At 36.9% G+C, this 27,629-nt stretch overlaps 1 protein-coding gene across 1 annotated transcript in view; it reads left to right on the top strand.

Moving 5' to 3' along the window:
- TRDMT1 (tRNA aspartic acid methyltransferase 1) overlaps positions 1-27,629 on the top strand; it is an 80,345-nt gene that overhangs the window by 34,173 nt on the left and 18,543 nt on the right. The window contains exons 3-8 of the mRNA XM_017869191.1: positions 10,595-10,704; positions 20,522-20,598; positions 23,970-24,041; positions 24,666-24,727; positions 25,793-25,866; positions 26,941-27,024. Coding sequence (XP_017724680.1) covers positions 10,595-10,704; positions 20,522-20,598; positions 23,970-24,041; positions 24,666-24,727; positions 25,793-25,866; positions 26,941-27,024 — 479 coding nt within the window. The remainder of the gene's footprint in view (positions 1-10,594; positions 10,705-20,521; positions 20,599-23,969; positions 24,042-24,665; positions 24,728-25,792; positions 25,867-26,940; positions 27,025-27,629) is intronic.

The raw sequence follows: 27,629 nt of genomic DNA, 5'->3' as shown, positions 1-27,629 counted from the left end.
CGGTGGCTCAAGCCTGTAATCCCAGCACTTTGGGAGGCCGAGACGGGCGGATCACGAGGTCAGGAGATCGAGACCATCCTGGCTAACACGGTGAAACCCCGTCTCTACTAAAAATACAAAAAACTAGCCGGGCGAGGTGGCGGGCGCCTGTAGTCCCAGCTACTCGGGAGGCTGAGGCAGGAGAATGGCGTAAACCCGGGAGGCGGAGCTTGCAGTGAGCTGAGATCCGGCCACTGCACTCCAGCCTGGGCGACAGAGCGAGACTCTGTCTCAACAAAAAACAAAACAAAAAAAATAGTACATTCTTACTGGGCACAGTGGCTCATGCCTGTAATCGCAGCACTTTGGGAGGCTGAGGTGGGTAGATCACGAGGTGAGGAGTTCGAGACCAGCCTGGCCAATATGGTGAAACCCTGTCTCTTACTAAAAATACAAAAATTAGCCGGACATGCTGGCACACGCCTGTAGTACAGGAAACTGAGGCAGAAGAATCGCTTGAACCCGGGAGGTAGAGGTTGCAGTGAGCCGAGATCGTGTCATGGCACTCCAGCCTGGGCAACAGAGCAAGAGTCCATCTCAAAAAAATAAGTAAATATATAAATAAAATAATAGTATATTCTCATTGTAAAAAAAAAATCAAATTATTCAAAAGAGTTTAAAGGAAGAAGTAAGAATTACCTCCAAATCTCACCACTAGGAGATAGCCTCTGTTGATATTTGCCATTCTCTGTCTTAAGGTGCACACATACACATACACTTTTAAAACTTGAATTTTACTCAACAAGATATTCCGTAATTGCTCTATGTAGTAAATAATATGGACATCGCTTTGTGACAGTAAATACGGATGTTATCTTTGTAACATCTCTATTTTCATACATGTATGTAATCTTACACTTGTATCTTTACATACTTGTCTACATTTTTTCTTAGCAAACATTTCCAGATGTAGTATAACTAGGTCTAATAATCAAAAGAATTATATCAATTTATACTACAAATGACATGAGGGAGAGCACATTTTCTTAAATCCTTGCTGGCATTATACAGTGTTCATTTATTCAATCTTTGCCAGTCTGCTAGGTAAAACTGATTAATGTGGATTTCTGTCATTATTGGTGAGGTTAAGCGTCTTTTATATGTTTGTCGATCATTTAAAATTCAGCGTTTTTGAATTGCTTGTAATGAAATTTCTGTTTTAACTGTTTTACCTTCAGGACTTGAACTTTGTAAGAATTGGTGAGACTGGGCAACTGAAAATATTCTGTGCTCCTTAAAAGGCATGAGAACTATAGTTTATAAGTAGCTCTCTCTCTGTATTTGTTGTATTTAGTATCCATATGTAGAAATAGGTAATTGGGTATTACCCTAAGGTCTTCACTCCCCAAATTGAAGACACTTGACCTTCTTTCTTCAACTTAGGACAGTTTTATCAAGAAGAATGCTTCTATTTTGTAGATGCATGGTTACTTACTTACTTACGGGACTTTTGCATTCATATTGCTCTGTTTGCCAATTTGGAATTTGAAATGCTTCTCCTCATAGGAACAAATGGCATATTCGTGTGTGTTCACTTGAATGCCACTTAGAAGTGTTATTTGCGAGTGACAGAAACTTAGCTCAGACTGATTTCCTAAAAGTTGTAAATATGGACTCATTTAATTGACCAAGTCCAAATGTAGGCCCAGTTAGGGGTAGAGCTTGAAGCAGGGACTCAAATCATGTCACCAGAAACCAGTTTTTTCTCCATGTATCTCAGCTTTGTTTCTTCTAGGTTGAGTGCATTTTTATATATGTTCTCCCCTTATTGCATCAAAATGGCTGTAGTAGCCTCTGAACTTATATCCATCCAAGGTTAAACCTGGTAAGAAAGATCAAGCAACTCTTGCTATTAATAGTTACAAAAGAAAAAGCCAGCGGTCCCCTCTTATTGTGCGTAATTGGCTTGTTTTGAGTTGCCTGCCCATCCTGAAACCTGTCTGGCTAGTCTTACTGGCTCAGACACCTGGTAAGAAAGATCAAGCAACTCTTGCTATTAATAGTTACAAAAGAAAAAGCCAGCGGTCCCCTCTTATTGTGCGTAATTGGCTTGTTTTGAGTTGCCTGCCCATCCTGAAACCTGTCTGGCTAGTCTTACTGGCTCAGACACTTGACCAAGACTTCTAGAAGCTAGGAGAGGGGGATTTGATGCCCGTCGGAACCACTTCAACAGAGTATGAGTGAAGTAAGATTCCCCCAAAGAAAATTTGGGACTATTGCCAGAAAAGGAGGGCCAGATGCTTGTGAAACAGAAAACAAATGTCCACTCATTTTGTATCCTCAGTAGAGTGCTCAGTACATGATAGGTAATCTTACAGATATTTGCTTACTGCCTGACAATAGCACTATTGGAACCATATTTAAGATATTTGTAAGATAAATAGAATTTTGTAGGTTATCCTGGGAACTTCATTGTAGGTGTTTCCATGGTAAAAAACTTGACCTAAATGTCAAACAGTTACTTAAAAATGAGCATTGAGATAGTCATATAAGATCAGACTTATTAAATACTTTTTAAGCTAACAGTATTCTCAGAAACAGGACAAGAAGGAGGGTAATCAATAATAATTAGGAGTTGATTTTAGGAAGTGTAATTCACTCATTCTCTTGTATGTATTCAGTCAGTAGACGTTTATTGAGGGCCTATTCTGTGCCAATTACTGCAATGCCTGGGTGCTGAGAGTACCCATATGAATGAGACATGGTGTCAGCACTGAGATGATCGACCAGTCTAGTGAGAGAGCCACTGTCCTGGGAAAAATGTGACAGAAGAGTGAACTGGAGTGTGATGAGAGTGCACAGATCAGCCTTCATGGTCCATCATGGCAAATGAAGCTCAAGTCATTACATCTGCTTTCCAAACCTCCAGTGGAAAGGCCAGAAGGCACAGGGAACTACCACTCTCTTCCTTTATAGAACACTCTCCGAGAGTCTGATGCACTTATTCTGTCTCATTAGTCTGACCTTAGTTCATGGCTGCGTCTAGCTGTAGAGGGGTGGCAGATATCCTTTTAGCAGGGTGCATTGCCACAGTGAATAAATTTGATGTTTGGTTATTGAAGAGGAAGAAGAAATAAATGTTGGGATATGCAGATAATTTTTGCAGAGATAGTATAACTAGAAATCATATTTTTGCATCATTAGTAAAACATATTAGTAAAATTTCATTAGCAAAATTTAATTTGATGTAAAGTTTGCTTCAAAGAGACTGAGCGCTAAGGAGAAATTGTGAAGTTCCTTGAGTTCTATAATAGGAAAAAGATGTTGTTTGCTATCCACCTTTCAGACTGTTTCTTAAGTACTCATTTGCTTAGTGTTGAGTTTAGCATATTGCTAGGTAGTTTGAAATGGGAAGAGGGACAAGGGAATTGAAGATTGATTATCATAAAAAAAGGCATGGCGCTATTTCACCTAAGGTCCAGCTTTGTCTGGGAAAGATTAGTTTCTCTCCTAATAGACGGTTATAAGTAGAAGGAAAAAATTAAGCATTAATGCAATGTTACTTCATGTTGATTCCCACAAATCAGGTTTTCTCTGCACTGAATATGGAAAGAGTTTTTTTTTTTTTTCTTTTGAGACAGAGTTTTGCTCTTTTGCCCAGGCTGGAGTGAAGTGGTGTGATCTCAGCTCACTGCAACCTCCACCCCATGGGTTCAAGCGATTCTTCTTCCTCAGGCCCCCGAGTAGCTGGGATTACAGGTGCCTACCACCATGCCTGGCTGAGTTTTATATTTTTATTAGAGACAGGGTTTTGCCATGTTGGCCAGGCTGGTCTCGAACTCCTGACCTCAGGTGATCCACCCGCCTCAGCCTCCCAAAGTGCTAGGATTAAAGGCGTGAGCCACCGCACCCGGCAGAAAGAGAAAATTTATACTGTTTGTCATAGTTTACTTAGAGACTTACTATTTTTATTCCTTAGTAGTTATTTTAAACATAGTATCTAGGAAAGGCAAATTAATAGACAAACATAACCATAAAAGAGCACTTCTCTTGAATCAGTTCTTTAGTTTCTAACCAGTGAATTAGGGTGAAAAGGCCAAGATCTTTGTCAATAATGGCAGACAGTAAAAGATGATCTGAAGACCTACCCTTCTTACCTAAATGCTCATAGAGTATTAGGGGTAGAAAGTATCTTTAGAGGTTTGCTTTAGTGGGACTATCTTCCTCCACGTTGGATAAAACGAGTAATAAATATCCTGGGAAGAAAATTTTTTTGCCCTGTCTTAAGAAAATCCTTTCCCCAGTACCTCCGATTTCTCTCTTTCATTCTAGGGTTTGATAGCAAGGTCAGGAAAGCTTTTCCCATCAGTGGGATTAAATTTTAGCCCATTTTCTGTTTTCCTTTTTTTTTTCTTTTAGTAGAGATTAGAATCAGCCAGTTTTTGTCATTTGTGAAGATCTCTTCCTACATTACTCGAAACTCTTTCAAAAATATTTCTCCTGCAATTCATCTCCCAGATGAACAGTATGAGTCTTAAGCTTTTCTCACTGGTCTAATTTTCTAATCTTAATAATGATAATGCTTGTTTTAATTTTGATTTTTAAATTTTAATTAGAATAATCATTATCACTATTATTTAATCTATTTAATCTGTAATATTCCAGATAAATGCCAAGCAGTGAATATGAATTTTAATAATTATTGAGCATCTACTATATCCTAGGCATTCATTACCTATATTCTTTAGAGACCAGTTTATGCCCCTGGAAATTGAGGTCCCTGCATCTTCAGGACTAAGGGTAATGCTGGACTATGTGGCCTTTCTGTAGCCCCTGCTGAAAGTGGATAACTAAATTGCTTTTTCTCTTCTCTTCTGAGGAAAGCTTCAGGGCTGGTGTGAGGTTGGGGGTTGAGGGGCTGGGGAAGCTGTATTAACTACCTCATGACATCAACATGACTTTAAATAGACTTTCCTAGAGACGTACCAGAAAGATTACTTATGCCTTAATTTTCTTGCTCAAGGTCCTCCTCAAAACTCCAAATTGCATTATATTATCTGACATGACATCTTTATTTTCCATGCCATGTAAATTCCTTTAGTGTGCTCCTTTTTTTTTTTTTTTTTTACATTAATTTGCCATATTTCTCTCTTACACCACTTCTCTGGCTCTGGTATGTCTTTTGGTATTTTGTTGAAAAATAAGTTCTCCTAAGATACAGTGTCGAGGATATGATAATTTCTGTTGCGGGAAGTCAGGGACCCCGAACAGAGGGACCAGCTGAAGCCGTGGCAGAAGAACATAAACTGTGAAGATTCATGGACATTTATTAGTTCCCCAAATTAATACTTTTATAATTTCTTACGCCTGTCTTTACTATAGTCTCTGAACATAAATTGTGAAGATTTCATGGACACTTACCACTTCCCCAATCAATACCCTTGTGATTTCCTATGCCTGTCTTTAATCTCTTAATCCAGTCATCTTCGTAAGCTGAGGAGGATGAATGTCACCTCACGACCCTGTGATGATTGCGTTAACTGCACAAATTATTTGTAGAGCATGCCGTGTCGTTTGACAATATCGAAACTCTGAAACACCTTGAAAAAAGAACAGGATAACAGCAATCTTCAGGGAACAAGGGAGATACGACTTGGAGCCTGACTGCCAGTTAGCCAGGCGGAGGAGAGCCATATTTCTCTTCTTTCAAAAGCAAATAGGAGAAATATCGCTGAATTATTTTTTTCAGCAAGGAACATCCCTGAGAAAGAGAATGTGCCCTGAGGGTTGTTGGTCTATAGACGGACCCCTTAAGGTGACCGCTTTTTACGGTCGAAGCCAAAGGGATGAAATAAGCCTCGGTCTACTGTAGCGCTCCCAGGCTTATTAGGACGAGGAAATTCCCACCTAATAAATTTTAGTCAGACAGGTTGTCTGCTCTCAAACCCTGTTTCCTGATAAGATGTTATCAATGACAATGTGTGCCCGAAACTTCATTAGCAATTTTAATTTCACCCCATCCTGTGGTCCTGTGATCTCACCCTGCTTCCACTTGCTTTGTGATATCACCTTGTGAAGCCTGTGATCTCTGTGACCCACACCCTATCCGTGCACTCCCTCCCCTTTTGACAATCGCTAATAACAACTTGCTGGTTTTATGGCTCGGGGAGCATCACAGAACTTACCGACGTGTGATGCCTCCCTCGGATACCCAGCTTTAAAATCTCTCTCTCATACTCTTTCCCTTCATTTCTCAAACCAGCCGAGATGCCTAGGAAATAGAAAAGAACCCACAATAAATATCGGGGGTGGAGTTCCCCCCGATAAATTTCACAGGTCTCCAGCAGTTCCTATCCATATTTTGGCTGGTGGTGTCTTATATTTAGTCAGGTATTAGTAACAATAATAATCTAAGATATGTCTTGACACAAAGTAAATTTTTTGTTTTTTGACTATTAGCTGAACTTCTATGGAAACTTTCTAAGGAAATTGGATGTTTAAAAAATATTTTAAATGTATTTTTTATTTTATTCTTGGAAATAATTTATCAGCAATTTTTAAAATGCAAGAACTTTTTTTTAATTTTTTCCTTCCCCGAGACGGAGTCTCGCTCTGTCATCTAGGCTGGAGTGCAATGGAGCAATCTCAGCTCACTGCACCCTCCGCCTCCTGGGTTCAAGCGATTCTCCTGCCTCAGTCTCCTGAGCAGCTGGGATTACAGGTCCCTGACACCATGCCCGGCTAATTTTTGTATTTTTGGTAGAGATGGGGTTTCACTATGTTGGCCAGGCTGATCTCAAACTCCTGACCTCAAATTATGCACCCTCCTTGGCCTCCCAAAGTGCTGGGATTACAGGTGTGAGCCACCTCACCCAGCAAAATGCAAAAACTTTAAAAAAAAGAACCAAGCAGTATACTTTACTAATAGTGATAAAACATTTGGCAGCAATTTTAAGTTCGGATCCTTATAGGTCTGTACGTTCTTTAGTACTTTTATTCCTAACTGAGCCAGCACTTTGAATGAAAGGACCTTGGATATATTCAACCGATATTTCATCTTACAACTAGATGTCAGTGTTAACATACCTGATTAAATGTCTCAGGTATGAGTATAATGACTAATTCAGTAGTTACTCACCTATATGAGATATATATTAGAAAATAAATAATAAAGAAGGAACAGAATTTTAAAAATGTCTTTCCGTATTTCAGAGTGGACTGGTTATGCCTTAATTTTCTTTCTCAAGGTCCTCCTCAAAACTCCAAACTGCATTATATTATCTAGCATAATATCTTTACAATTACATTTTTTACATTTGCATTTACATTTTGTAAATATTGATTTTTTCCCCATATTAATAACTACACAAGAACAGTTAAATTTTTTGATTTATTTGGTTAGGAAAGTCAAGAAAAGTGTGAACTTGCAAAGCTTTTCACTACTACGAACAAAAAGTTCTTCCCTACAGCTTTTCCAGAAAGAATCATCAGAAAAGAAAGGAAAGTATTGCTATTCGTGTGTGTGTGTGTGTGTGTGCGTGTGTTTCTTGTCTATTTTGATAAGAAGCATATTGAAAGCAAGAACTATGTATGTATCCTCAGTGACATTTCTAACATCTCACCTAGAAGTCTCTCTGGAAATAACTAAATCTACCTTTTAAATTTAGTCCTCATATAAATGGAAGCCTGATGTCCTTATGCATTCCTTACAGAGCCAACCTGACAACCTTTTAAAATAATTTGTATTGTGTTTCTCAGCCAAGCATGGTGGCTCATGCCTGTAATCCCAGCACTTTGAAAATCTGAGGCAGGCAGATCACTTGAGGTCAGGAGTTCGAGACCAGCCTGGCCAGCATGGTGAAACCCTGTCTCTACTAAAAATACGAAAATTAGCTGGGTGTGGTGGCATGTGCCTGTAGTTTCTGTTACTCTGGAGACTGAGGCAGGAGAATCAAATTGCTTGAACCTGGGAGGTGGAGGTTGCAGTGAGCCAAGATCACACCACTGAACTCTAGCCTGGGCAACAGAGTGAGACGCTCTCTCAATAAATAAATAAATAAAATAAAATAAAATAATTGTGTTTCTCTAAGTAGGATATCTCACTTTTTTTTTTTTTTTTTAACCAGGCTTCCTGTTAATAAATACAAAATCCTGAATAATAACTGAAATATCATGAATAAAGTCTAGGCAAAGTAATATGTCAAAGTACTGAAAACACATCCTCTTCCTCTATTTCAATGAGAAGATATTCACGAATCCCTTTCCCAAATTCTGCCTCCTTTTTGAGAATTACTATTCTTGGATCACTCAAGTGATGGAGCTCACATAGGCAAAATTCTATAGAATTATGTTCACTTTGGCATTTTTAATTATATATTCTCAAAATCTATATATGTGACTTAAAAGTAAAGAATTTTGGAGATTATAGATTTAAACCGTATACTAAGAAATATCAAGACAACTTGTCTTTGGAGCTCAAGTTAAAATTTTGACAGAATTGACAGGTTTGCTTTTTAAAACTTAGCTATAAATTTAACCTTTTCCTTAGAAACAATAACTGCCCCCCAATTCTATTTTGAGAAGGCAAGTTGAATTAGTGTCAGTAATATGTTAGTACATCCATTTCTCTTAATGGAAATAACTTTTTAAGTTATGCAGTAAGTCCTAATTTTATAATAGTCTAAAATATGTGCATCAATGCATGCAAGCAGTGCATGTGCTTATTGGCTTTGAAAATCTATTCTTTCCTGAGAAAGAACTTTCAGTTCATCAGTTTTTGGATCACTGTATGAAACACTCATTTGGCAGTTGATTTTGTCAGTTTTGTGACCTCCAGGCATATAACACAAGAACATAAAATTAATTATTGATTATAGTACAGATTCAGCACATCACTGTACATTTTCACTCAACCTGAATAAAAGATAAAAGTCCTATTAACCAACGTCAGGCAATCCCAGTTTGCTTCATATATAGTGGAAATACAAGCAAGCTACATCATGCTGATTAGAACATATCTTATTTAACAAAACAGTAAAATAGTACAATGAAGTTTAATTGTCAGCTCTCTTACAGTGATTAATAGTAGCTTAATTCTTGACTTGAATTATGATAGTTTTGTGATTTTGCAAATTGATCCTTATATATTAGTATTTTCTGTTGTTTAGAAGCCTTCTTGATTTGTGTTTCAAGATCTGATGTCTTTAACAGATATGATTTATAACCTTAAATTTATTTTATGCTAAGGCCAGTGACTAGTTACTACACTTAAATGCAGAAGAGACAGCTGTCTATGGTATTACTAATTAGACCACCAAGTTTGCAGCACACAGGGAATCTTACTTTTCAGCAGGATACCTCGGGGATAACTGGTCCTAGCTGAGTGTCTTGAGCCTAGCAGCCATTTAGTATAAATCCTTGGGGACATTTTTGCCTTTCTTTTCTTCCTGGCTTCATCTCTTCTAGGCCTCAGTGGAAGGTTATGATTGTTTTCTGAGTGTGTGTGAACCTTTCTCCTTGCCTTGTCTTCTGTGGTCTGCTTTTATTGCCAGGTGTCTGCTGCATGAGTCCTAGTTCCTCACACCATTCTTTTTTTTTTTTTTCTTTTTTGATATTTGGGCTAAGCTAAGCAGCTAACTATTAACCAGCTAATGGTGTTAAAGAAATGGCTACTTGGAACTACTATATAATATTGTATTGTTTTCTCTGATGATTTTCTTAAGTCTCAAATGCTTTTATTTTTAAAACTTCACACTTTTTCCTGACTTGGGTCAGGGCATGCACATAATTGGTTTTATGCATGTTTGGGGAAAGAGGGTGGTCATTTTAAAATACAACTATGGCTGCAATTGTGGAGTTCCAATTCTGACTAACATTAAAGAATATGCTAGAATTCTCTGAATCTGAAAACATTTTGAAAATGCTTTTCTTCACCAGCAAGACAGAAGGGCAGTGAAGACATTCCTTTATAATTATTTCCCTTATTCTTCTTATATTCTCTCCTGGTCTGTCAACATTTAAGATGTTGGTAAATAAACCATTTACATTTGGATGCCAATTAATTGTTCATCTCATTTAAAAACTTATGTAAGCTTTAATTGGGTGAATTTTGTCAAATGTGAATTACATCTCAATAAAGCTGTTACTAAAAAAAAGAAAAAACTTAAAGCATTTTCAATGGTACTGTGAAGCAGCTTTGTATTAATGTGAGAAGGTACAGAACAAATGGTAATTTATTTATATAAAGTTCCAAATCATAGGGCTTTTAGTATATGCCTCACTTTTCAATTTTTGGTTTAACTTAGGAAAACTTTCTATTTGACTTATAAGTGTGTCTCTTAATGAGGGAGGAAAGCAAATATAAGAGGTAAGCACTAAAATATTTAAATCTTATCTTTAGCATTGGAATGCTGTTTAGAGAGATGAACCAGAAGTCCACGTCCAAATATTTCACTTCATGCCTGGCTTCCCCGGGCCTGACCTTCCATTGACAGTCTGAGATCAGGCTAATGCATGAGGAAGTAAGAAAATGGATTACTAAATTCTGCTGTTTTGATTTCTTTCTATAATGAACTTAAGGACTTTTCTTTTCAAGATACTCCATTTGTCATTACAGAAAGCTGTATACCTGCACAAGTGGTGGCTGCCATTGATGTCAACACTGTCGCTAATGAAGTATACAAGTATAATTTTCCTCACACACAGTTACTTGCCAAGACAATTGAAGTAAGTAATTGTCATTGTTTTAATAAGTATGTAGCAAGGGAAATGTGATTGAAAAACACTGGCAAATACTGGTTTCTGGTGGCTTAATTGGAAGATAAAGCATATATAAATTTAAGAGTTCAGGAGAAGGGAATTAACATTTTATATCCTATCAGAAGATAGCATGCTTTAAAAAAAATGTCCAGCGGCCGGGTGCGGTGGCTCACGCCTGTAATCCCAGCACTTTGGGAGGCCGAGACGGGTAGATCACAAGGTCAGGAGATCGAGACCATCTTGGCTAACACGGTGAAACCCCGTGTCTACTAAAAATACAAAAAATTAGCTGGGCATGTTGGCGGGCGCCTGTAGTCCCAGCTACTCGGGAGGCTGAGGCAGGAGAATGGTGTGAACCCGGGAGGCGGAGCTTGCAGTGAGCCAAGATGGCACCACTGCACTCTAGCCTGGGTGACAGAACGAGACTCCGTCTCAAAAACAAAAACAAACAAAAAATGTCCAGCTATAGAGAGGGAGATCAATATTTTGGTCTCTCAGAGAAATAACTGAAATGTAAGGATATGCTTGACTTCTAAATGCTTGGTTCTGTGGTGATATCAAACTTCGAAAAAGTATTTACTTTTATTAAATACTTACATAGTATATATAGTATGCAGTAAGAACAAGGGAGAAATCATTGGCTTTTACTGAATCCTTCTTGTTTTAGCAAACCTGTCAAGGTTAACCTTTTTCACCTATGGTGACTTCAGCACACGTATTGAAACACTGATTTATGTTGAGTTATTTTTAAAATAATGTGAAATTGGCCGGGCGCCGTGGCTCACGCCTGTAATTGCAGCACTTTGGGAGGCCGAAGCAGGTGGATCACGGGGTCAGGAGTTCTTAGACCAGCCTGACTGACATAGTGAAACCTAGTCTCGACTGAAAATACAAAAATTAGCCAGCTGTGGTGGCATAAGCTTGTAGTCCCAGCTACTCAGGAGGCTGAGGCAGGAGAATCGCTTGAACCTGGGAGGCGGAGGTTGCAGTGAGCCAAGATCACGTCACTGCACTCCAGCCTGGGCGATTTTGTCTCAAAAAAAAAAAAAAAGAAATTGTGTTTTTTCTCCTAATTTATCATGAAAAATTTTACAAACAAATTTTCTCATGAAGCCATAATTTACATGCAATAAACATGTAGTTTATTGTATGTAATTTTAATTGGGCAGTTTGAGTTTCGACTCAGTCATCAACCGTGTAACTGCCACCACCACAATCAAGACTTAGAACATTTCCGTCATGCTAAGTTGTTCTTAGTGCCACATTTCCGTCAGTCTCCAACCCCAACCCAGGTGATGATGGATCTGCTTTCTTTTCATTATGGATTAAGTTTTCCCTTTCTAGTATATCACAAATAAAATCGTAAGAGTGTAATTCTTTTGGGTGGAACTGGTTTTGTTTAGTGTTGATGGTTTTGAAATTCATCATATTTTGTTGTATATCAGTAGTTTGCTCTTCTTTTATTGTTGAGTAATATTTTGTATAATAGAATATCATATACTACAATATATGTATCTATTCACATTATTATAGACATTTAAATCATTTCTAGTTTTTTACCATTACAAAGTAAAGTCGCAGTGAACATTTATGTACAAATATGTGTCGATCTTAGTTTTCATTTATTGTGGATAAATACCTAAATTTATTAAACTTTATGAGAAAATACCAAATTTTCCAAGTTTTTTCAGTGTTTTTACCATTTTACATTGTCACTATTAATGTTTAACTGAGAAATTTCACATCCTTGCCAACACTTGATATTGCTGGTCTTTTAAATTTTAGCCATTTTAGTGAGCATTTAGTGGTATTATGGTTTTTAATTCGCCTTTCCCTGATGACTAATGAGGTTGAGTATCTTTTTATGTGTTTATTGGCAATTTGTATATCTTCTCTGCCAATAAATTTCTTGCCCAATTTTTATTATTTGGGTATTTGTATTATTATTATTTGTGAGAGTTGTTTATCTTTTCTGGATTTAAGTTGTCAGAAATATGCATAACAAATATCTTCTCCAATTCTGTAGCTTCTCTTTTTATTTCCTTAACTATGTCTGTCAAAACACAGATGTTACCATTTTTGTTTTTTCTTGTAAAGGACATGTTTTTTGTGTCCTAAGGAATCTTTGCTTACTCAAGTTTTCTCCTGTTTTCTGAAATTTTATAGTTTTAGTTTTACATTTAGGTCTTTGAACATTTAAGGTTACTTTTTGTGTAGATTGTGAGGTATGGGTCAAGATTTATTTGTTTTCTTACAAGGGGACATAATGTTGTCCCAGAACCATTTACTGAAAAGAATGTCCTTTCCCTCATCAATTTCTTTGATGCCTTTATGTTAAAAAATCATGTATGTGTGGTCTATTTCTGAACTCTCTCTTCAGTAGTGTTTATGTTTATTATTATACCAGTAACACTGTTTTGATTGCTGTAGCTTTATAGTATATATTGAATTCAGGCAGTGTTAAGTTCTTGAACTTCTGTTTCTCTTTTTCTAGGTTAATTTGGCTGCACTATTCTTTACATTTCTGTGTAAATATTAGGATCAGCTTGCCAATTTCTAAAAAAAAAAAGCTGATTGAAATTACACTGATTCATTTTGGGAGAACTGACATCCTAATAAAATGGAGTCTTCCAATGCACAGATATGGTATCTCCTTTTATTCAGGTCTTCTTTAGTTTTTATCAGCAATGTTTTCTAATATTTAGTGTATAAGTCTCACACATATGTTGGTTAATTTTTCCCTAAATATTTGTGGGGTTTGGTGCTATTACAGGTGAGTCTTTTTGAAATTCATTTTCCAATTGTTTGTTGCTAGTATATAAAATATACTTATTTTGTTTATTGCTTTGTATCCTGTGGCTTCTATATTCACGTATTAGTCTCGCTAGCAAAATGAATTTTAAAGGATTTTCTCCATATGCAATTATGTTGTCCAAAAGACAATTTTACTTTTCCCCTTTCAATTTGTGACTTTTTTTTTCTTATCTTATTGCATTGTCTGGGATCTGTTGTACAATGTTAACTAAAAAGGGTTAAAGTGGATATCTTTGCTTTTTTCCAGATGTTAGGAGTGTAGTATTTAGTCATTTGTCATTTAGTATGATGTTAAAGTTTTTTGTAGATGCCTATTATCAGGTTAAGAAAGTTCCTTAACATCTGATTTCTGAGAATTTTTATTATGAATTGGTGTTGAATTTTGTTAAGTGTGTTTTCTGAATCTTTTGATGTGACTATATTATTTTTCATTTTAATGCTTTAATATGGTAACTATATTAATTACTTTTTTGAATATTATATCAATGTTGCAATTCCTGGAATAAATCCTACTTAGTCATGATGAATCATCTTTTTAATGTAGTACTGGATCCAGTTTGCTAATATTTTATTAAGAATTTTTGCATTTACCTGCATAATTTTTTTTGTGGTTTCTTCATAATGTTTTAGTATGGTTTCAGTATTAGAATAATAGTAGGGTCATATTTTCTGGAAGAGTTTGTGAGGAACAGATATTAGTTCCGCTATAAACATTTGATAGAATTTTGTTAGTAAAGCCTTTTGGTCCTGGAGTTTTTTTTCTTTTCTTTTCCTTTGGGAAGGTGTTTATGAATTTAATTTTCAAATTGCTATAAGGTTATTGAGGCTATCTATTTGTTAATGTTTGCACATATACTTTCATCCTTTTAATTTTATCCTAATTATATTTTTATATTTAAGTTAGGCTTATTGTAGACAGAATATAGTTGGATCTTTTTTCTTATTCAGTCTTATAATCTCTGCCTTTTAATTGGAGTTTTGTAACCTTTACATTTAATCTTGTTAGAATATGGTCGAGCTTAATTTAACTACCTTGTTACTTGTTTCCTTTTTCTCTAATCTGTCTTTTGTTTCTTTTTCCCTCTTTTCTTGCCTATTTGGATTTTTAAAAAATTCGTTATTCTTCACTAATGTCTTTTTTAAGACAATTAGTCATAGTATTTATTCAACGTAAACTGAAATTTCTTTTTAAATGTCTACATATCTATATCTATCTTTGTTTTATTTTCTTATTGGATTCTCTAGGGTTTACAATATGCATCTATTATTTGTGGAAGCCCACCTTCAAATAACATTATACCACTTTATGTTTAAATTTTCACAGTATACCTCCAATTTCCCCTACTGGTCTATTTTGATATTTTGTCTTGCATTTTACTGCTGAAAATGTTATAGGCACCAACATACATTGTTACTATTTTTTGGATTAAGTAGTCAAATATCTATTAAAGAACTTTTAAAAGCACAAAAGTCTTTTACATTTGTCTATATGTCTACAATTTTCAGCTTTTTTTTTTTTTTTTTTTTTTTTTTTTTTTTAATTTTTTTTTTTTTTTTTTTTTTTTTTTTTTTTTTTTTTTTTTTTTTTCTGAGACAGTGTCTTGCTCTGTCGCACAGGCTGGAGTTCAGTGGCCTGATCTCAGCTTACTGCAAGCTCCGCTTCCCAGATTCACGCCATTCTCCTGCCTCAGCCTCCTGGTTAGCTGGGACTACAGGCACCTGCTACCACACCCGGCTTTTTTTTTTTGTATTTTTAGTAGAGATGGGGTTTCACTGTGTTAGCCAAGATGGTCTCGATCTCCTGACCTCGTGATCCACCCNTTTGAGACAGTGTCTTGCTCTGTCGCACAGGCTGGAGTTCAGTGGCCTGATCTCAGCTTACTGCAAGCTCCGCTTCCCAGATTCACGCCATTCTCCTGCCTCAGCCTCCTGGTTAGCTGGGACTACAGGCACCTGCTACCACACCCGGCTTTTTTTTTTTGTATTTTTAGTAGAGATGGGGTTTCACTGTGTTAGCCAAGATGGTCTCGATCTCCTGACCTCGTGATCCACCCGCCTCGGTCTCCCATAGTGCTGGATTACAGGCGTGAGCCACCATGCCCGACCTCAGCACTTTTTATCCTCATGTTTTAGATCAAAGTTTGCATGTTATATAATTTTTCTTCTTCCTGAAAACCTTCTTTAGTGTTTCTTGTTGGGTATATATAGAAAGGGACAAATGACCTTGGTACTTTTGAGTAAAAAGTGCTTTATTTTGTCTTCATTGTGAAATATAATTTTTACGGATTTTTTTTTCTTTTTTGGAGAGACAGGGTCTCACTGTGTCACCCAGGCTGGTCTCAAACTCTTGGGCTCAACTGATCCTCCCACATCAGCCTCTCAAAGTGCTGGGATTGCAGGCATGAGCCACTGTGCCTGGCCCACTGAATCTTTGATTGCATTCATTTTGAAAGATATTTTTGTAAAAATCTGTTTGTTTTCTTTTAATACTTTCCAGTGTTAGCTGGGTTGCTTAATTTCTGACTTAAGGTCTGTAATAATTTCTGTTTTCATTCCTCTTAATATATTGTGTCTTTCTCTGTCTACATTTAAGATTTTATCTTTATCACATGTTTTGAAAAGTTTTATTTTGATGTGCTTTTATGTTTTCTTTATTTGTAGTGCTTGGACCTTGTGGTGCTTTTCTTACTTATAATTTTCATCAAATTTGGGGGTTTTGACCATTATTGCTTCAAAAACAATCTCTGATCTCTTTCTTCACTTTCTCCAGTTACATATTGTAGAGTAAATGCTAGCTACCGAAGACAGAGTGATCCATGATAAATATCATTAATGCCTCTGAAGAAGAGAATGACTCCAGTGGAACAAAAACTCTTAGTTAAAATAGATAAAAATTTTCCTAAAATGAAACTTACAATGTAACATCCATGAGCCCTTCTGGAACAGATGACTCCATCACTTAATCTAGCTAAGCAAGAGATGAATCAAAGTAGAAAACCCAGGAATGAAGCTGCCATGTTAGGAGGAAAACTGTGGTTAGAAAATAGGTGAAAATGTTGTAAAGTTTTGCAGTGTAGAAGTAATAATGTAATTGGAGTGGGAAGAGGCAGTGAGACACAAAAAATATGTCTTTGCAGATAAATGAAACTATCAATTTTTTAGGACATTATTCAATGTTATTACTGTCAGGGTCTCATCAGAGCTGGGAAAGAGAAAGCTCAGCTGTCAGAGCATCAAAGTAGCTGATTAAGGCAACAAGCCAAAAACAAAGGAGTTAAGCCTTCACTCACTTACGGTGGTGTTACTGGCAAGAATCTAAATTAAGCAGAGACAACACCACTCTCCCGGTTCCATTTACCCATGGATCTGTGTAGATGTGAGGGCCCTCTCACTGTTGAGGGAATCCTTGGCCTTAAGGGAAGGGCAAGCAGGGAGGGCTAGTAGTGGAAAAGTGCTGGGGACTGAGTCAGGGTGGCACACTCTTCAAGTGTCGTCAGGGTCTTCAGGGTTTCCCACACCTCCCCACACAAGGAGGCCTTGGCAGAGAAGTTCTGCTCGAGGCCTCAGATAAGGAGACCTCGGAATGAAGGCTCTGGGACTAAGTATGCAAATGTTCCAAGAGCATGACTGCTGGCCTGGTTGCCTGAGACCTTGACTGCACACACACACACATACACACACACACACACACACACACACACACACACACACACACATCTAAACCCAGTAACATACCAAATGGTGAAACTTTAAAAGTATTCTCACTAAAATAATAAAAAGACAAGGATGTCCACCATTAGCACGACTAATTGATATTGTTGTGGAACTGTTCGCTAATGTACTTACACAGAGAAATATCATATAAATAGAAATAGAGATTTAAAAATGTGATTGAATATGCCAGAAAACACTAACAAGTTAAGCAAAAATAGTATATGAGGAATACCTAGTGCTTTAATAAGGAGGCTGGCTACAAAATATGCTAACCTATAGCATACTATATACAAACAAAAACCTACTAGGAAACATAATAGGAGAAAGTTCCTATTTTTAGTAACAACACAAGAATCTATATAACAAGAAATCTAATTCATATGGAGGTTAAAGAGACTTGAAAATGATGAAAGCGTACTGTGGTTTTGGATAGGATGGCTGAATATTGTAAAAATGTTGGCTCTCTTTCACTAACACTTCAATAAAATAGTCAAAAGTTGTTGTTTTCTAATCTGCCAAGTTCTTCCTAAAGTTCAAATGAAAATTAAGTTTAAGAATAGCCAGGAAACTTTCTGAGAAAATAAGCAAGAAGGCAGGCAGAGGGACATATACACCTGCCAGTCAACACGGGATGAACAATGTTAGCACACTGACCTGATCTAATATTGTCTGAAAGCAAAAGTGTTTTCCTTAACTTTTATCGTCATATAATGTAAAAAGTCAATTTCCATTGGCTTTAAAATATTTAGTCATTAAAGATAACCTGTGTATTTCCATGACTGCTTTATTTAATCCAAATACATTTTCATTGACCTAGAATACCAGGTTAAATAAGTTGTGAATGGTTCAATTTAGTGATGAATTTTTGCCTGATTGCCTTATCAGTTGGCCTACACTATTAAAAAATCACTATTTTCAAAAAATGCGGCTGGGCGCGATGACTCACGCCTGTAATTCCAGCACTTTGGGAGGCTGAGGCGGGTGGATCACAAGGTTCAGAGAGATCGAGACCATGGTGAAACCCGTCTTCACTAAGAATAAAAAAAATACAAAAATTAGCCGGCGCGGTGCGGCGCCGCGACTGTAAAACACACTACTCGGACACAGAATGAGGCGTGAACCCGGAAGAACGAGCTTGCAGTGAGCGAGATCGCGCCCCTGGACTCACAGCCTGGGCGACAGAACAGAGACTCCGACTCAAAAACAACAAACAAACAAAAACCACACACTGGCCATCAGAGAAGTTGCAATCAAAACCACAATGAGAACATACACACACCGTAGAATGAGCGATCATTAAAAAGTCAGGAAACAATGGATTGGCTGGAGAGGATGTTGGAAGAAAATAGAACACTTTTTCACTGTTGGTTGGGAACTGACATTAAAACACATGAAGAGTGTGACGATTCTCAGGGATCTTAGAATTAGAAATAACATTTGACCCAGCCATCCATTACTGAGCATATACCCAAAGGATTATAACATGCTGTCATAAAGCCAATGCACACACATTATTGTGCACAATTCACAATGCAAGAACAACAGCACGGCACCAAACCCAAAGTCCATACAGGAAGAAAAAAAAAAAAAACAGACTAGATTAAAGAAAAATGTGACACATATATGCATGGAGTACTATGCAGCCATAAAAAAGGATGAGTTCATGCCCGTTGCAGGGAGCAATGATTGCAGCGGAAATGATCATTCTGAGCAAACTACGCAAGGACAGAAACAACACCCGCAGTTCTCACTCATAGGTGGGAATGAATAATGAGAACCTTTGACACAGGGGGGAACATCACACTGGGGCCTGTCATGGGGTGGGGGAGCGGGGAGGGATAGCAATAGGAGAAATACCTAATGTAGATGATCGAGTTTTTAATGAGGTTGGCAGTACAGCCAACAATGGCACATGTATACATATGTAACAAACCTGCACATTGTGCACATGTACCCCAGAACTTAAAGTATGTGTATATAAAAAAAGAATCTGTTAAAGCTGTAACTTTTTTAGTGGCTAGTTGTATTAGAGACATTGACTCTGTTTACTTCCTTTTGATTCTAGACATAGGATGCCCCTGGAATAATTGCTATGAGAGATTGTTGTTTTATTTTTACTTTAGTTTTAGGAATGTAGCTGTTATCATTCCATGTCCAGTTGCTTATCATAATGGCCCTGTATATACAGGCTGTTGAACTTGAATGCGATATGCTGATACCCTGCCCCGTGTGTTCTGGCAGACTGCTCATTGTAGAATTTTCAGATTGCTTTCCTTAGCTCAGCGGAGTCGAGAAGTGCTTTAGGAAATTTTCAATATCCAATTTTGATTTCATTTTCATAAATGTATCTGTAATTATTTAAAATCCTATGATCAAAAACTGATAGACATGCACATTCAAACTGTTAATACAATGGAGACAGCTGACATGTTCTCACGTTAACTCACTCTTTACAGAATTCAGAGTAAAGCTTTTCCTGCTTTATTCATGTGCTTGAACTTCTTAGAAGTAGGTTATAATTAGGAAGGTTTTGATTCTGGACTGATTTCTTTAAGTTTCTAGCTAAAGATGGGCACTGAGAGTGCTTAATGTGAGTTGGCAAACCCCTGACGTGTGCTTCCCTGTGTTTGTCTTCTGAGATATAGAAAGGGAGCAAATATAGCACAGTTTTCAGCTAGTTAGCCCATTAGGAATTCTTTTGATTCATCTTGTCAGCAATCATTTGAAGTTCATTGCACACAACTGCAAATATTTGTGGCTGAGAATTAGGCCCTTTTCCATTTGATAATATATTAACAGATGTATATGAAAGGGATGGTGACTGGTCTGCATATCACATTTGCTAAATAAAGAACATTATTGACAGGTAGGTATTTAAAAATTTCCTAGACCCCATCCGCATGAAAATGGTCAATTATAAAATAAGGTTCTCCATGTTTTACTCCAGAAAACAGCAGTGTTACTCTTGAGGCGTGATACAGGCCAGATGTGCTTAGGATCCAGGAAACAATTGTTCCAGCTCTGGGCTGGTGCTGGGAACTTGGGGGAAGTCACTTAATTTCTTATAGCTTCAGTTTACTGCCCCACTTCCTTCACAGTATTGCTTTGAGAAGTTAGTTTACCAAAGTTGATTTGACAAGCATTGTATTATAAACTGTTTCAGTTTCTGATATATTTAGTTATAGTTAGTATTTTCCTTCTTCCCCATTCTATCCATGTTTTTATGTTTTTGTTCCCCCAAATGTTCATTCCTCAGGGCATTACACTCGAAGAGTTTGACAGATTATCTTTTGATATGATTTTAATGAGCCCTCCATGCCAGCCATTCACAAGGTATGTGTCATAAATATTTCAGTGTTGTATTGGTCCATTTTGATGCTGCTGATAAAAACATACCTGAGACTAGGCAATTTACAAAAAGAAAGAGGTTTTCTAGACTTACAGTTCCATGTGGCTAGGGAAACCTCACAATCATGGCGGAAGGCAAGGAGGAACAAGTCACGGGCAGCAGGTAAAGGGAGAGAGGTTGTGCAGGGAAACTGCCCTTTATAGAACCATCAGATCTCATGAGACTTATTCACTGTCACAAGAACAGCACAGCAGAGACCTGCCCCCATGATTCAGTTACCTCCCGCTGGGTCCCTCCCACAACACGTGGAAATTCAAGATGAGATTTGGATGGGGACACAGCCAAACTATATCAAGTGCTGAGAAAGTGCTTTTGAAGGACTTACTAAATCAAATCATACCATAGTGTCAAGCATGGACATTTTGAAGTTTATTAGCTGCATTTCATAGTTTGGAAATTTTTTCATAAATCCTTTTATCTACTTATGTTTGTATGTATTTATTTTTAAATAATAATTATTGGGGCAGGGTCTTGCTCTGTCACCCAGGCTGCAGTACAGTAGTATGATCACAGCTCCCTGCAGCCTTAATCTCCCAGGTTCAAGCAATCCTTCTGCCTCAGCCTCCTGAGTAGCTGGGACTAAAGGTATACACTGCCATGCCCAGCTAATTTTTAAATTTTTTGTAGAGATGGCATCTCACTATGTTGCCATGGCTGGCCTGAAAGCCCTGGACTCAAGCTATCCTCCCACCTCGACCTCCCAATGTGCTGGGATTACAGGCGGAGCTACCGTGCCCAGCCTCCATTCATATTTATAATTAAGCATTGATCACAAAGGAAATAGCAATTGCTACCAGATGAGCAAATTAATTTGGTCAAAAGTAGATATGCAATACTATAGGATACCTCTTTTATACTTACCTAAGACACAATGTTTATTTCCAGCCCCAGTTACCTTAATTCATTTAAACTAATGAGCATTCAAGAATATCTTTCTAATACTGATTAAGCAAAGTGAATTTCCGCAATAAATATTCAAGTCCTAAATTGCTTAATTGTACAATTTAAAAGCTAGTTAAGCATGCACTTGTGAACTTTACATTTCTTAAAATTCATATGTACATTGAATAATTCTGACTTTTCATAGCAACATTATAATCTCTTCATTTAAAAAAATTACATATATATGTGTGTATATATAAATATTTGGCTATATGTTTCAGGAAATTATATCTTCAACCAAATCTTGACTAATTCATCTTCATTTAGATATTTTTAATAAGAGTCTTTTGAATTATTTTAAATGATAATAGCAGTAGTAATCCTCTAAGTGTCTTATGCAGAGGATGTCATTTAATTTAACAAGCTTATGGGGTAGCCATTGCTGCTATAATGATTTTACAGGTGAGAAACTGGGACATAGAAAGGTTAGTTTTCTCAAGGATATACAATTAAAGAATGTCAGAGCCAAGATTTGTCCATCATTTTATATATTCCATGATTTTAAGTAGAATATCATATGTAATAAGCAGTCTAATTCAACAAATGAATATTCTAATGCTAAATTTCCATCTAGGTTTGGATTTATTTAAACAATTCTCTAGGAAATGAATTCCCCAAGGATTTATTGTTCACCTACAAACCAGGCATTATTTTTGATGCTGTAGTTCCTGTCCTTTGGGAGCTTATAGTCTAATGGGAATGGCTGACAAATAATTATCTTATAATGTTATCTTAAATTATATTATAAGTTATATAATAAAAGAATGCTGAAAGTGTCACAGGAGTTCAGAGGAGAAAAGGGCTTGCCGCATACCAAGAGAAGGGAATTCTTTCAGAGGTGATGTCTGAACTGTGTCTGGAAGTAGATTAGCAGTTTATCAGAGCAGGCAGAGGCCATTCCATCTCAGGGTGGCTCTAGTGGAGTACGAGAGTGTGAGAGTGTGGCCTGCGGAGTACAGTGAGCAGGTTATACACAGCGGAATGCAGCTCCAACTCTGTGAAGCCTCAGGTCATACTGCAGAGGGCCCCGTGGCTTTCCTACTCCCACCTCCCCCTTGTCTTAGCACAGCTCCAGCTGCTGATGACAGGAGTAACTGATTCTGTAGTCCTCATGTGAAAGTCTGACAGGAAAGGACAGAATAAGAAGAACTGAAGATTTCTGAGAAGTCTGTTCACATCCAGTCTAATCCCATAGCTGAACCTCAGGTCCACTGATGGTTTTGGTCCTGCCATCAGGTGTGAGGAAACTGACCGACGATGCCAAGTAACTTATTTAAGACTCTGAAGATAAATAGGATGCTTTTGAACCCTGGTCCTCTGTTCCTGCTGCTCAGACTCAATTCAAGTCTTCATTTCTGCTTTATCTTTGGTCATGTTGTGAATCTTATTTGTAGGATCTACTTGCTAACCCAAATACTGCCTGTTTACATGACTCGTTTTGACCCTAGTTACTCTAACCTCCTGCTTATAGAATCTAGCCTTCAGTTTAAGTCCCTCCTATTTACTTTGGACAAAATTGTGTTAGTTTTACCTACTGCTTTGATTGGCTTAGATTGGCCACCAGTGCCATTAGCTTCAGGTTGCTACTCCATTCAGCAGCTCATTCATCTGAACTCTCGTTATACCACCAAGGGGAGATGCAAAAGTGTAGTCAGCCAGCACATGTGTGTGTGTTTTCTAAACAAAGTGATTTTAAGAGAACAGTTGGTTTTATTCTGCATTGACTTATTGTTCTTTTTTGATTAAATATAAGTCATTTGTCATATTGTTTTATAAAGATAAATTTTAAGTGTACTTATTAGGTATGTAAGGATTTTTTTTCTTTTCAACCTCTGCCTTCCAGGTTCAAGCAATTCTTGTGCCTCAGCCTCCTGAGTAGGTGGAATTACAGGTGTGCCCCACCACGCCCAGCTAATTTTTAGTAGAGATGGAGTTTTGCCATGTTGGCCAGACTGGTCTGGAACTCCCGGGCTCAAGTGTTCTGCCCACCTCAGCCTTCCGAAGTGCTGGGATTACAGGTGTGAGCCACCACACTTGGCCTAATTTTTGTATTTTTAGTAGAAACGGTGTTTCACCATGTCAGCCAGGCTGGTCCCGAACTCCTGACCTCAAGTGATCCACCTGCCTCACCTCCCAAAGTGCTGGGATTACAGGTGTGATCCACTGTGCCTGGACCCCTTTTTTCTTTTTAAATGAATAAATGTATTTTTTTCCCTGTAACAACAAAGATGACCCTATTTTTTATGAGGACCAGCTTATTTTATTCTCTGTTTTGACTTAAAAAGTGATTTGAGATCTTTTTATCAGATTATTGATAAACTTTGTGTGTGTGTGTTTTTTTTTACCCCTTTAGGATTGGTCGGCAGGGTGATATGACTGATTCAAGGACGAATAGCTTCTTATATATTCTCAATATTCTCCCAAGGTAAAAACTTTGGTTCCTGTACAAGCTTACCCCTAATTTGAAACTCTAGGTCTGGAAGAATGTGATGTTTGTCATTTTATAGAGGATAGCCATTTATACATGCTCCCTTGAGATATTGTGCATGTCATTTATCTTCTCCTACCGTGGCTAATAGAATAACTGCAAATGTTTCACAATTCCACGCTTGCCACCACAGTGAGTGACAGGGAGTCACAGCCTAATAGCTAGATTCTACTGCCTCTGTTCATAGTGTTGTTGCAAATGGTGCTAATGTTAGTGACTGCTGTTACCCATGGCCTTTAAGTGCAAACCCTTAAAGCCACCCTTCTATATGAGTAGCAGCCTTTTCAGTTGTCACCACAGAGGCTCTGTGTGAACCCATGTTTGAGATCAACTCCAATGGAAATTAACATTTCAAATGTTAACTTTATCAAGTGTGCCATGTTTAAGGGAAAAATGAATAAAATATAAGTTGTCTCCAGCCTTATAAAATTCCATTTTAAAAATAGTTCAGAAAATTACTTACCTCATATTTTCCACAAGTAATGATTTTCTTTACTTTTTCTTCTTAGTAATGAGATATTTAGAATTCCATTTGTTGTGTGTTTTTTTTTTTTTTTTTAGATTACAAAAATTACCAAGTAATATTCTTTTGGAAAATGTTAAAGGTTTTGAAGTATCTTCTCAAGGCTAAAAAAAATGTTATTTGTCTTGCATACATCTTAGACTTGGTATATCTTATAGTAGGAACTGTTGTGAAATAAAATCTTAAAACCAGTGCATACATTCTGACATTTTATATGTTAAATGTCTTATTCATCAGTGTTGATTTTGACTAATAATATAAAGTATTACAAAGTTTTGTTCAACTGATTCTCTTCTCTTTTGATATTTTCGAATTTTTCTGGAGTAAGTGGTTAGTAAGAATGGCATTTCTCAATTTTAGCCATTTATATTGGTGCTTATTTCTGTGGAAGTAGAAATGTTTTCAGTAAGAATTGGTCCTGTTGGCAAGTATTTCTGCCCTACAGCTGGATGCAGGAAGAATCCCTGTTGGGGTTCTTTCAGATGGTGGCTTCGCTGGAGAGAAAGCATCCACCGAGTCCTTGCGTCAGCTGCTGTCTCTAACAGTGCTCCCATCTGACTGGCTACCTTGAAGAAGATAGAGTTCTAGTTCCCATGGCAGATTGATCATCACTAGATTAGCAATTCTAACTTTCATCAATTTGGATAATTTATCTGGCAGCTTTATTTATTTGTAATAAAGAATTATCTATATCTTTTGATTCAATATTATTTCTCAGGTGCTGAACTTAGTGAAAACATAGGGTCATTATCTTTCTAAACAAGTGAAGTTACAGTTTTCACTTAAAATGAGGTTTTGTGGGCCAGGCGCAGTGGCTTACGCCTGTATTCCCAGCACTTTGGGAGGCCGAAGCTGGTGGATCATGAGGTCAGGAGTTCAAGACCAGCCTGGCCAAGATGGCGAAACCCTGTCTCTACTAAAAATACAAAAAGATTAGCCAGGTGTGGTGGTGGGCACCTGTAATCCCAGCTACTCAGGAGACTAAGGCAGAGAATTGCTTGAACCCAGCAGGTGGAGGATGCAGTGAGCCGAGATTGTGCCACTGTACTCCAGCCTGGGTGACAGAGCAAGACTCTGTCTCAAAAAAAAAGAAGAGTTTTTGTGTACATTATTTAAATAAGAACCACCTTTCCAAGTAACGGATGAAAGCTTTCTTTTCTTCTTTTCAGAGACCTCTTGATACAAACAATAGAAAATTGTGGCTTTCAGTACCAAGAGTTTCTATTATCTCCAACCTCTGTAGGTACCACAGTTATAAATGCTTATATAAATTATAATTTAAAGGCTTTTTCTCTCAAAGGAAATTTGATTCGATAAGCAGAATGGCTTTATTTTGGATAATATTATAGGTAAACTCTGAAAATAGTTTAGATTATTGGTCTTCTTTCCCGGAGAGTTGAGTGCATGCATATAAATTCATTCACACATATTTCATGAAAAAAATTATATAGCTTGAAAGAGAGACTATATTTTTCTTTTAGAGAGCAAAGGATAGCATATTTTAGAAATATGTCAAGTTTGGTATTTCCAAACTCAGCGTTAATAATGTTAATAATTAATAATGTTAATGTTTCAAAATAATCCAAAATGGAAAACAAAACAAACATATAGTAACTTTCTAATTACTGCTTTGGGGACATAACATTAAGTTGAAAACACTGCTTCCATTTCATGGATAAGAAATTTAAATAATTGATCATAATAAGACAAGTTATTTGACAGATTTGAATTTTGCAAGTATTGCTGTCAGCTTTTTGTTATTGTTCTTGTTGGTTTCTTGTGATCTTTAGTCATATTATATTGTTCTTTGCCCAGAAATTAATAGAAAACCCATTATAAAAATTCAAGATATAAGCTGTGGAAATTGGCAATATATTTGATTTCTTTAAATTTATTTCATATTTATTGCCTTTTAGTTTGTAAAACATAGTGAATCATCCTTTTTAACAAAATGAGGTAATAAATAGCCAAGAATAGCTATATTTGAATTTTAAAATTATTACTATATTATCAATAATGAATGTAAAAATATCTATAGTATGTCTTAGCTGGGAAATATAAAACGGAAGTGACTTGTAGATATATTTGTCAGCTTCAACTTTAACTCATTCAAATAAAAGTACGAAGTAGCAGCTTAATAGTTTACAATATACTACAATGGAGTCTTCTACAAATCCATAGCAAATTTTGCTCTGGTAGAAGCTAAATGTAGACTCATATGAGTTTTTTGTTGTTGTTGTTTAACTTGTTGCTAAAGTTAGTACCGCTCTCTTTAATTTTCTTGAGTAACTAACTGCTTTGCTTTGCTTACAGCTTGGCATTCCAAATTCAAGGCTACGGTATTTTCTTATTGCAAAGCTTCAGTCCAAACCATTACCTTTTCAAGCCCCTGGTCAGGTATTATTATTGGAATTTTATTATGAATATTATGACTTATTTATTGTAAATATATATTAGTCTGCTAATTTATTTTCAAAAACTACTTCATGAAGGTGTCTCTGTGTCCTATGGAATCTAAAGTATAGACCATGCCCTAGGTCTCTCTTCAAGGCCATTTTCCTCTTGCTACTTTTATTGGTTTAAACAAAACAAAAACAAAACAAAACAAATTTTCTATTCCTCATTGGAAAACAAATGAGTTAAAAAACTTATCATTAAATGGCCATACTGCCCAAGGTAATTTATAGATTCAATGCCATCCCTATCAAGCTACCAATGAGTTTCTTCACAGAATTGGAAAAAACTGCTTTAAAGTTCATATGGAACCAAAAAAGAGACCGCATTGCCAAGACAATCCTAAGTCAAAAGAACAAAGCTGGAGGTATCACGCTACCTGACTTCAAACTATACTACAAGGCTACAGTAACCAAAACAGCATGGTACTGGTACCAAAACAGAGATATAGACCAATGGAACAGAACAGAGTCCTCAGAAATAATACCACACATCTACAGCCATCTGATCTTTGACAAACCTGAGAGAAACAAGAAATGGGGAAAGGA

The sequence above is a fragment of the Rhinopithecus bieti genome, unplaced genomic scaffold (assembly GCF_001698545.2).
Source record: "Rhinopithecus bieti isolate Rb0 unplaced genomic scaffold, ASM169854v2 scaffold_3043, whole genome shotgun sequence".
NCBI classification, from domain to species: domain Eukaryota; kingdom Metazoa; phylum Chordata; class Mammalia; order Primates; family Cercopithecidae; genus Rhinopithecus; species Rhinopithecus bieti.
The sequence above is the reverse complement of the archived record's forward strand: the minus strand, read 5'-3'. Positions and strand labels throughout refer to the sequence as shown.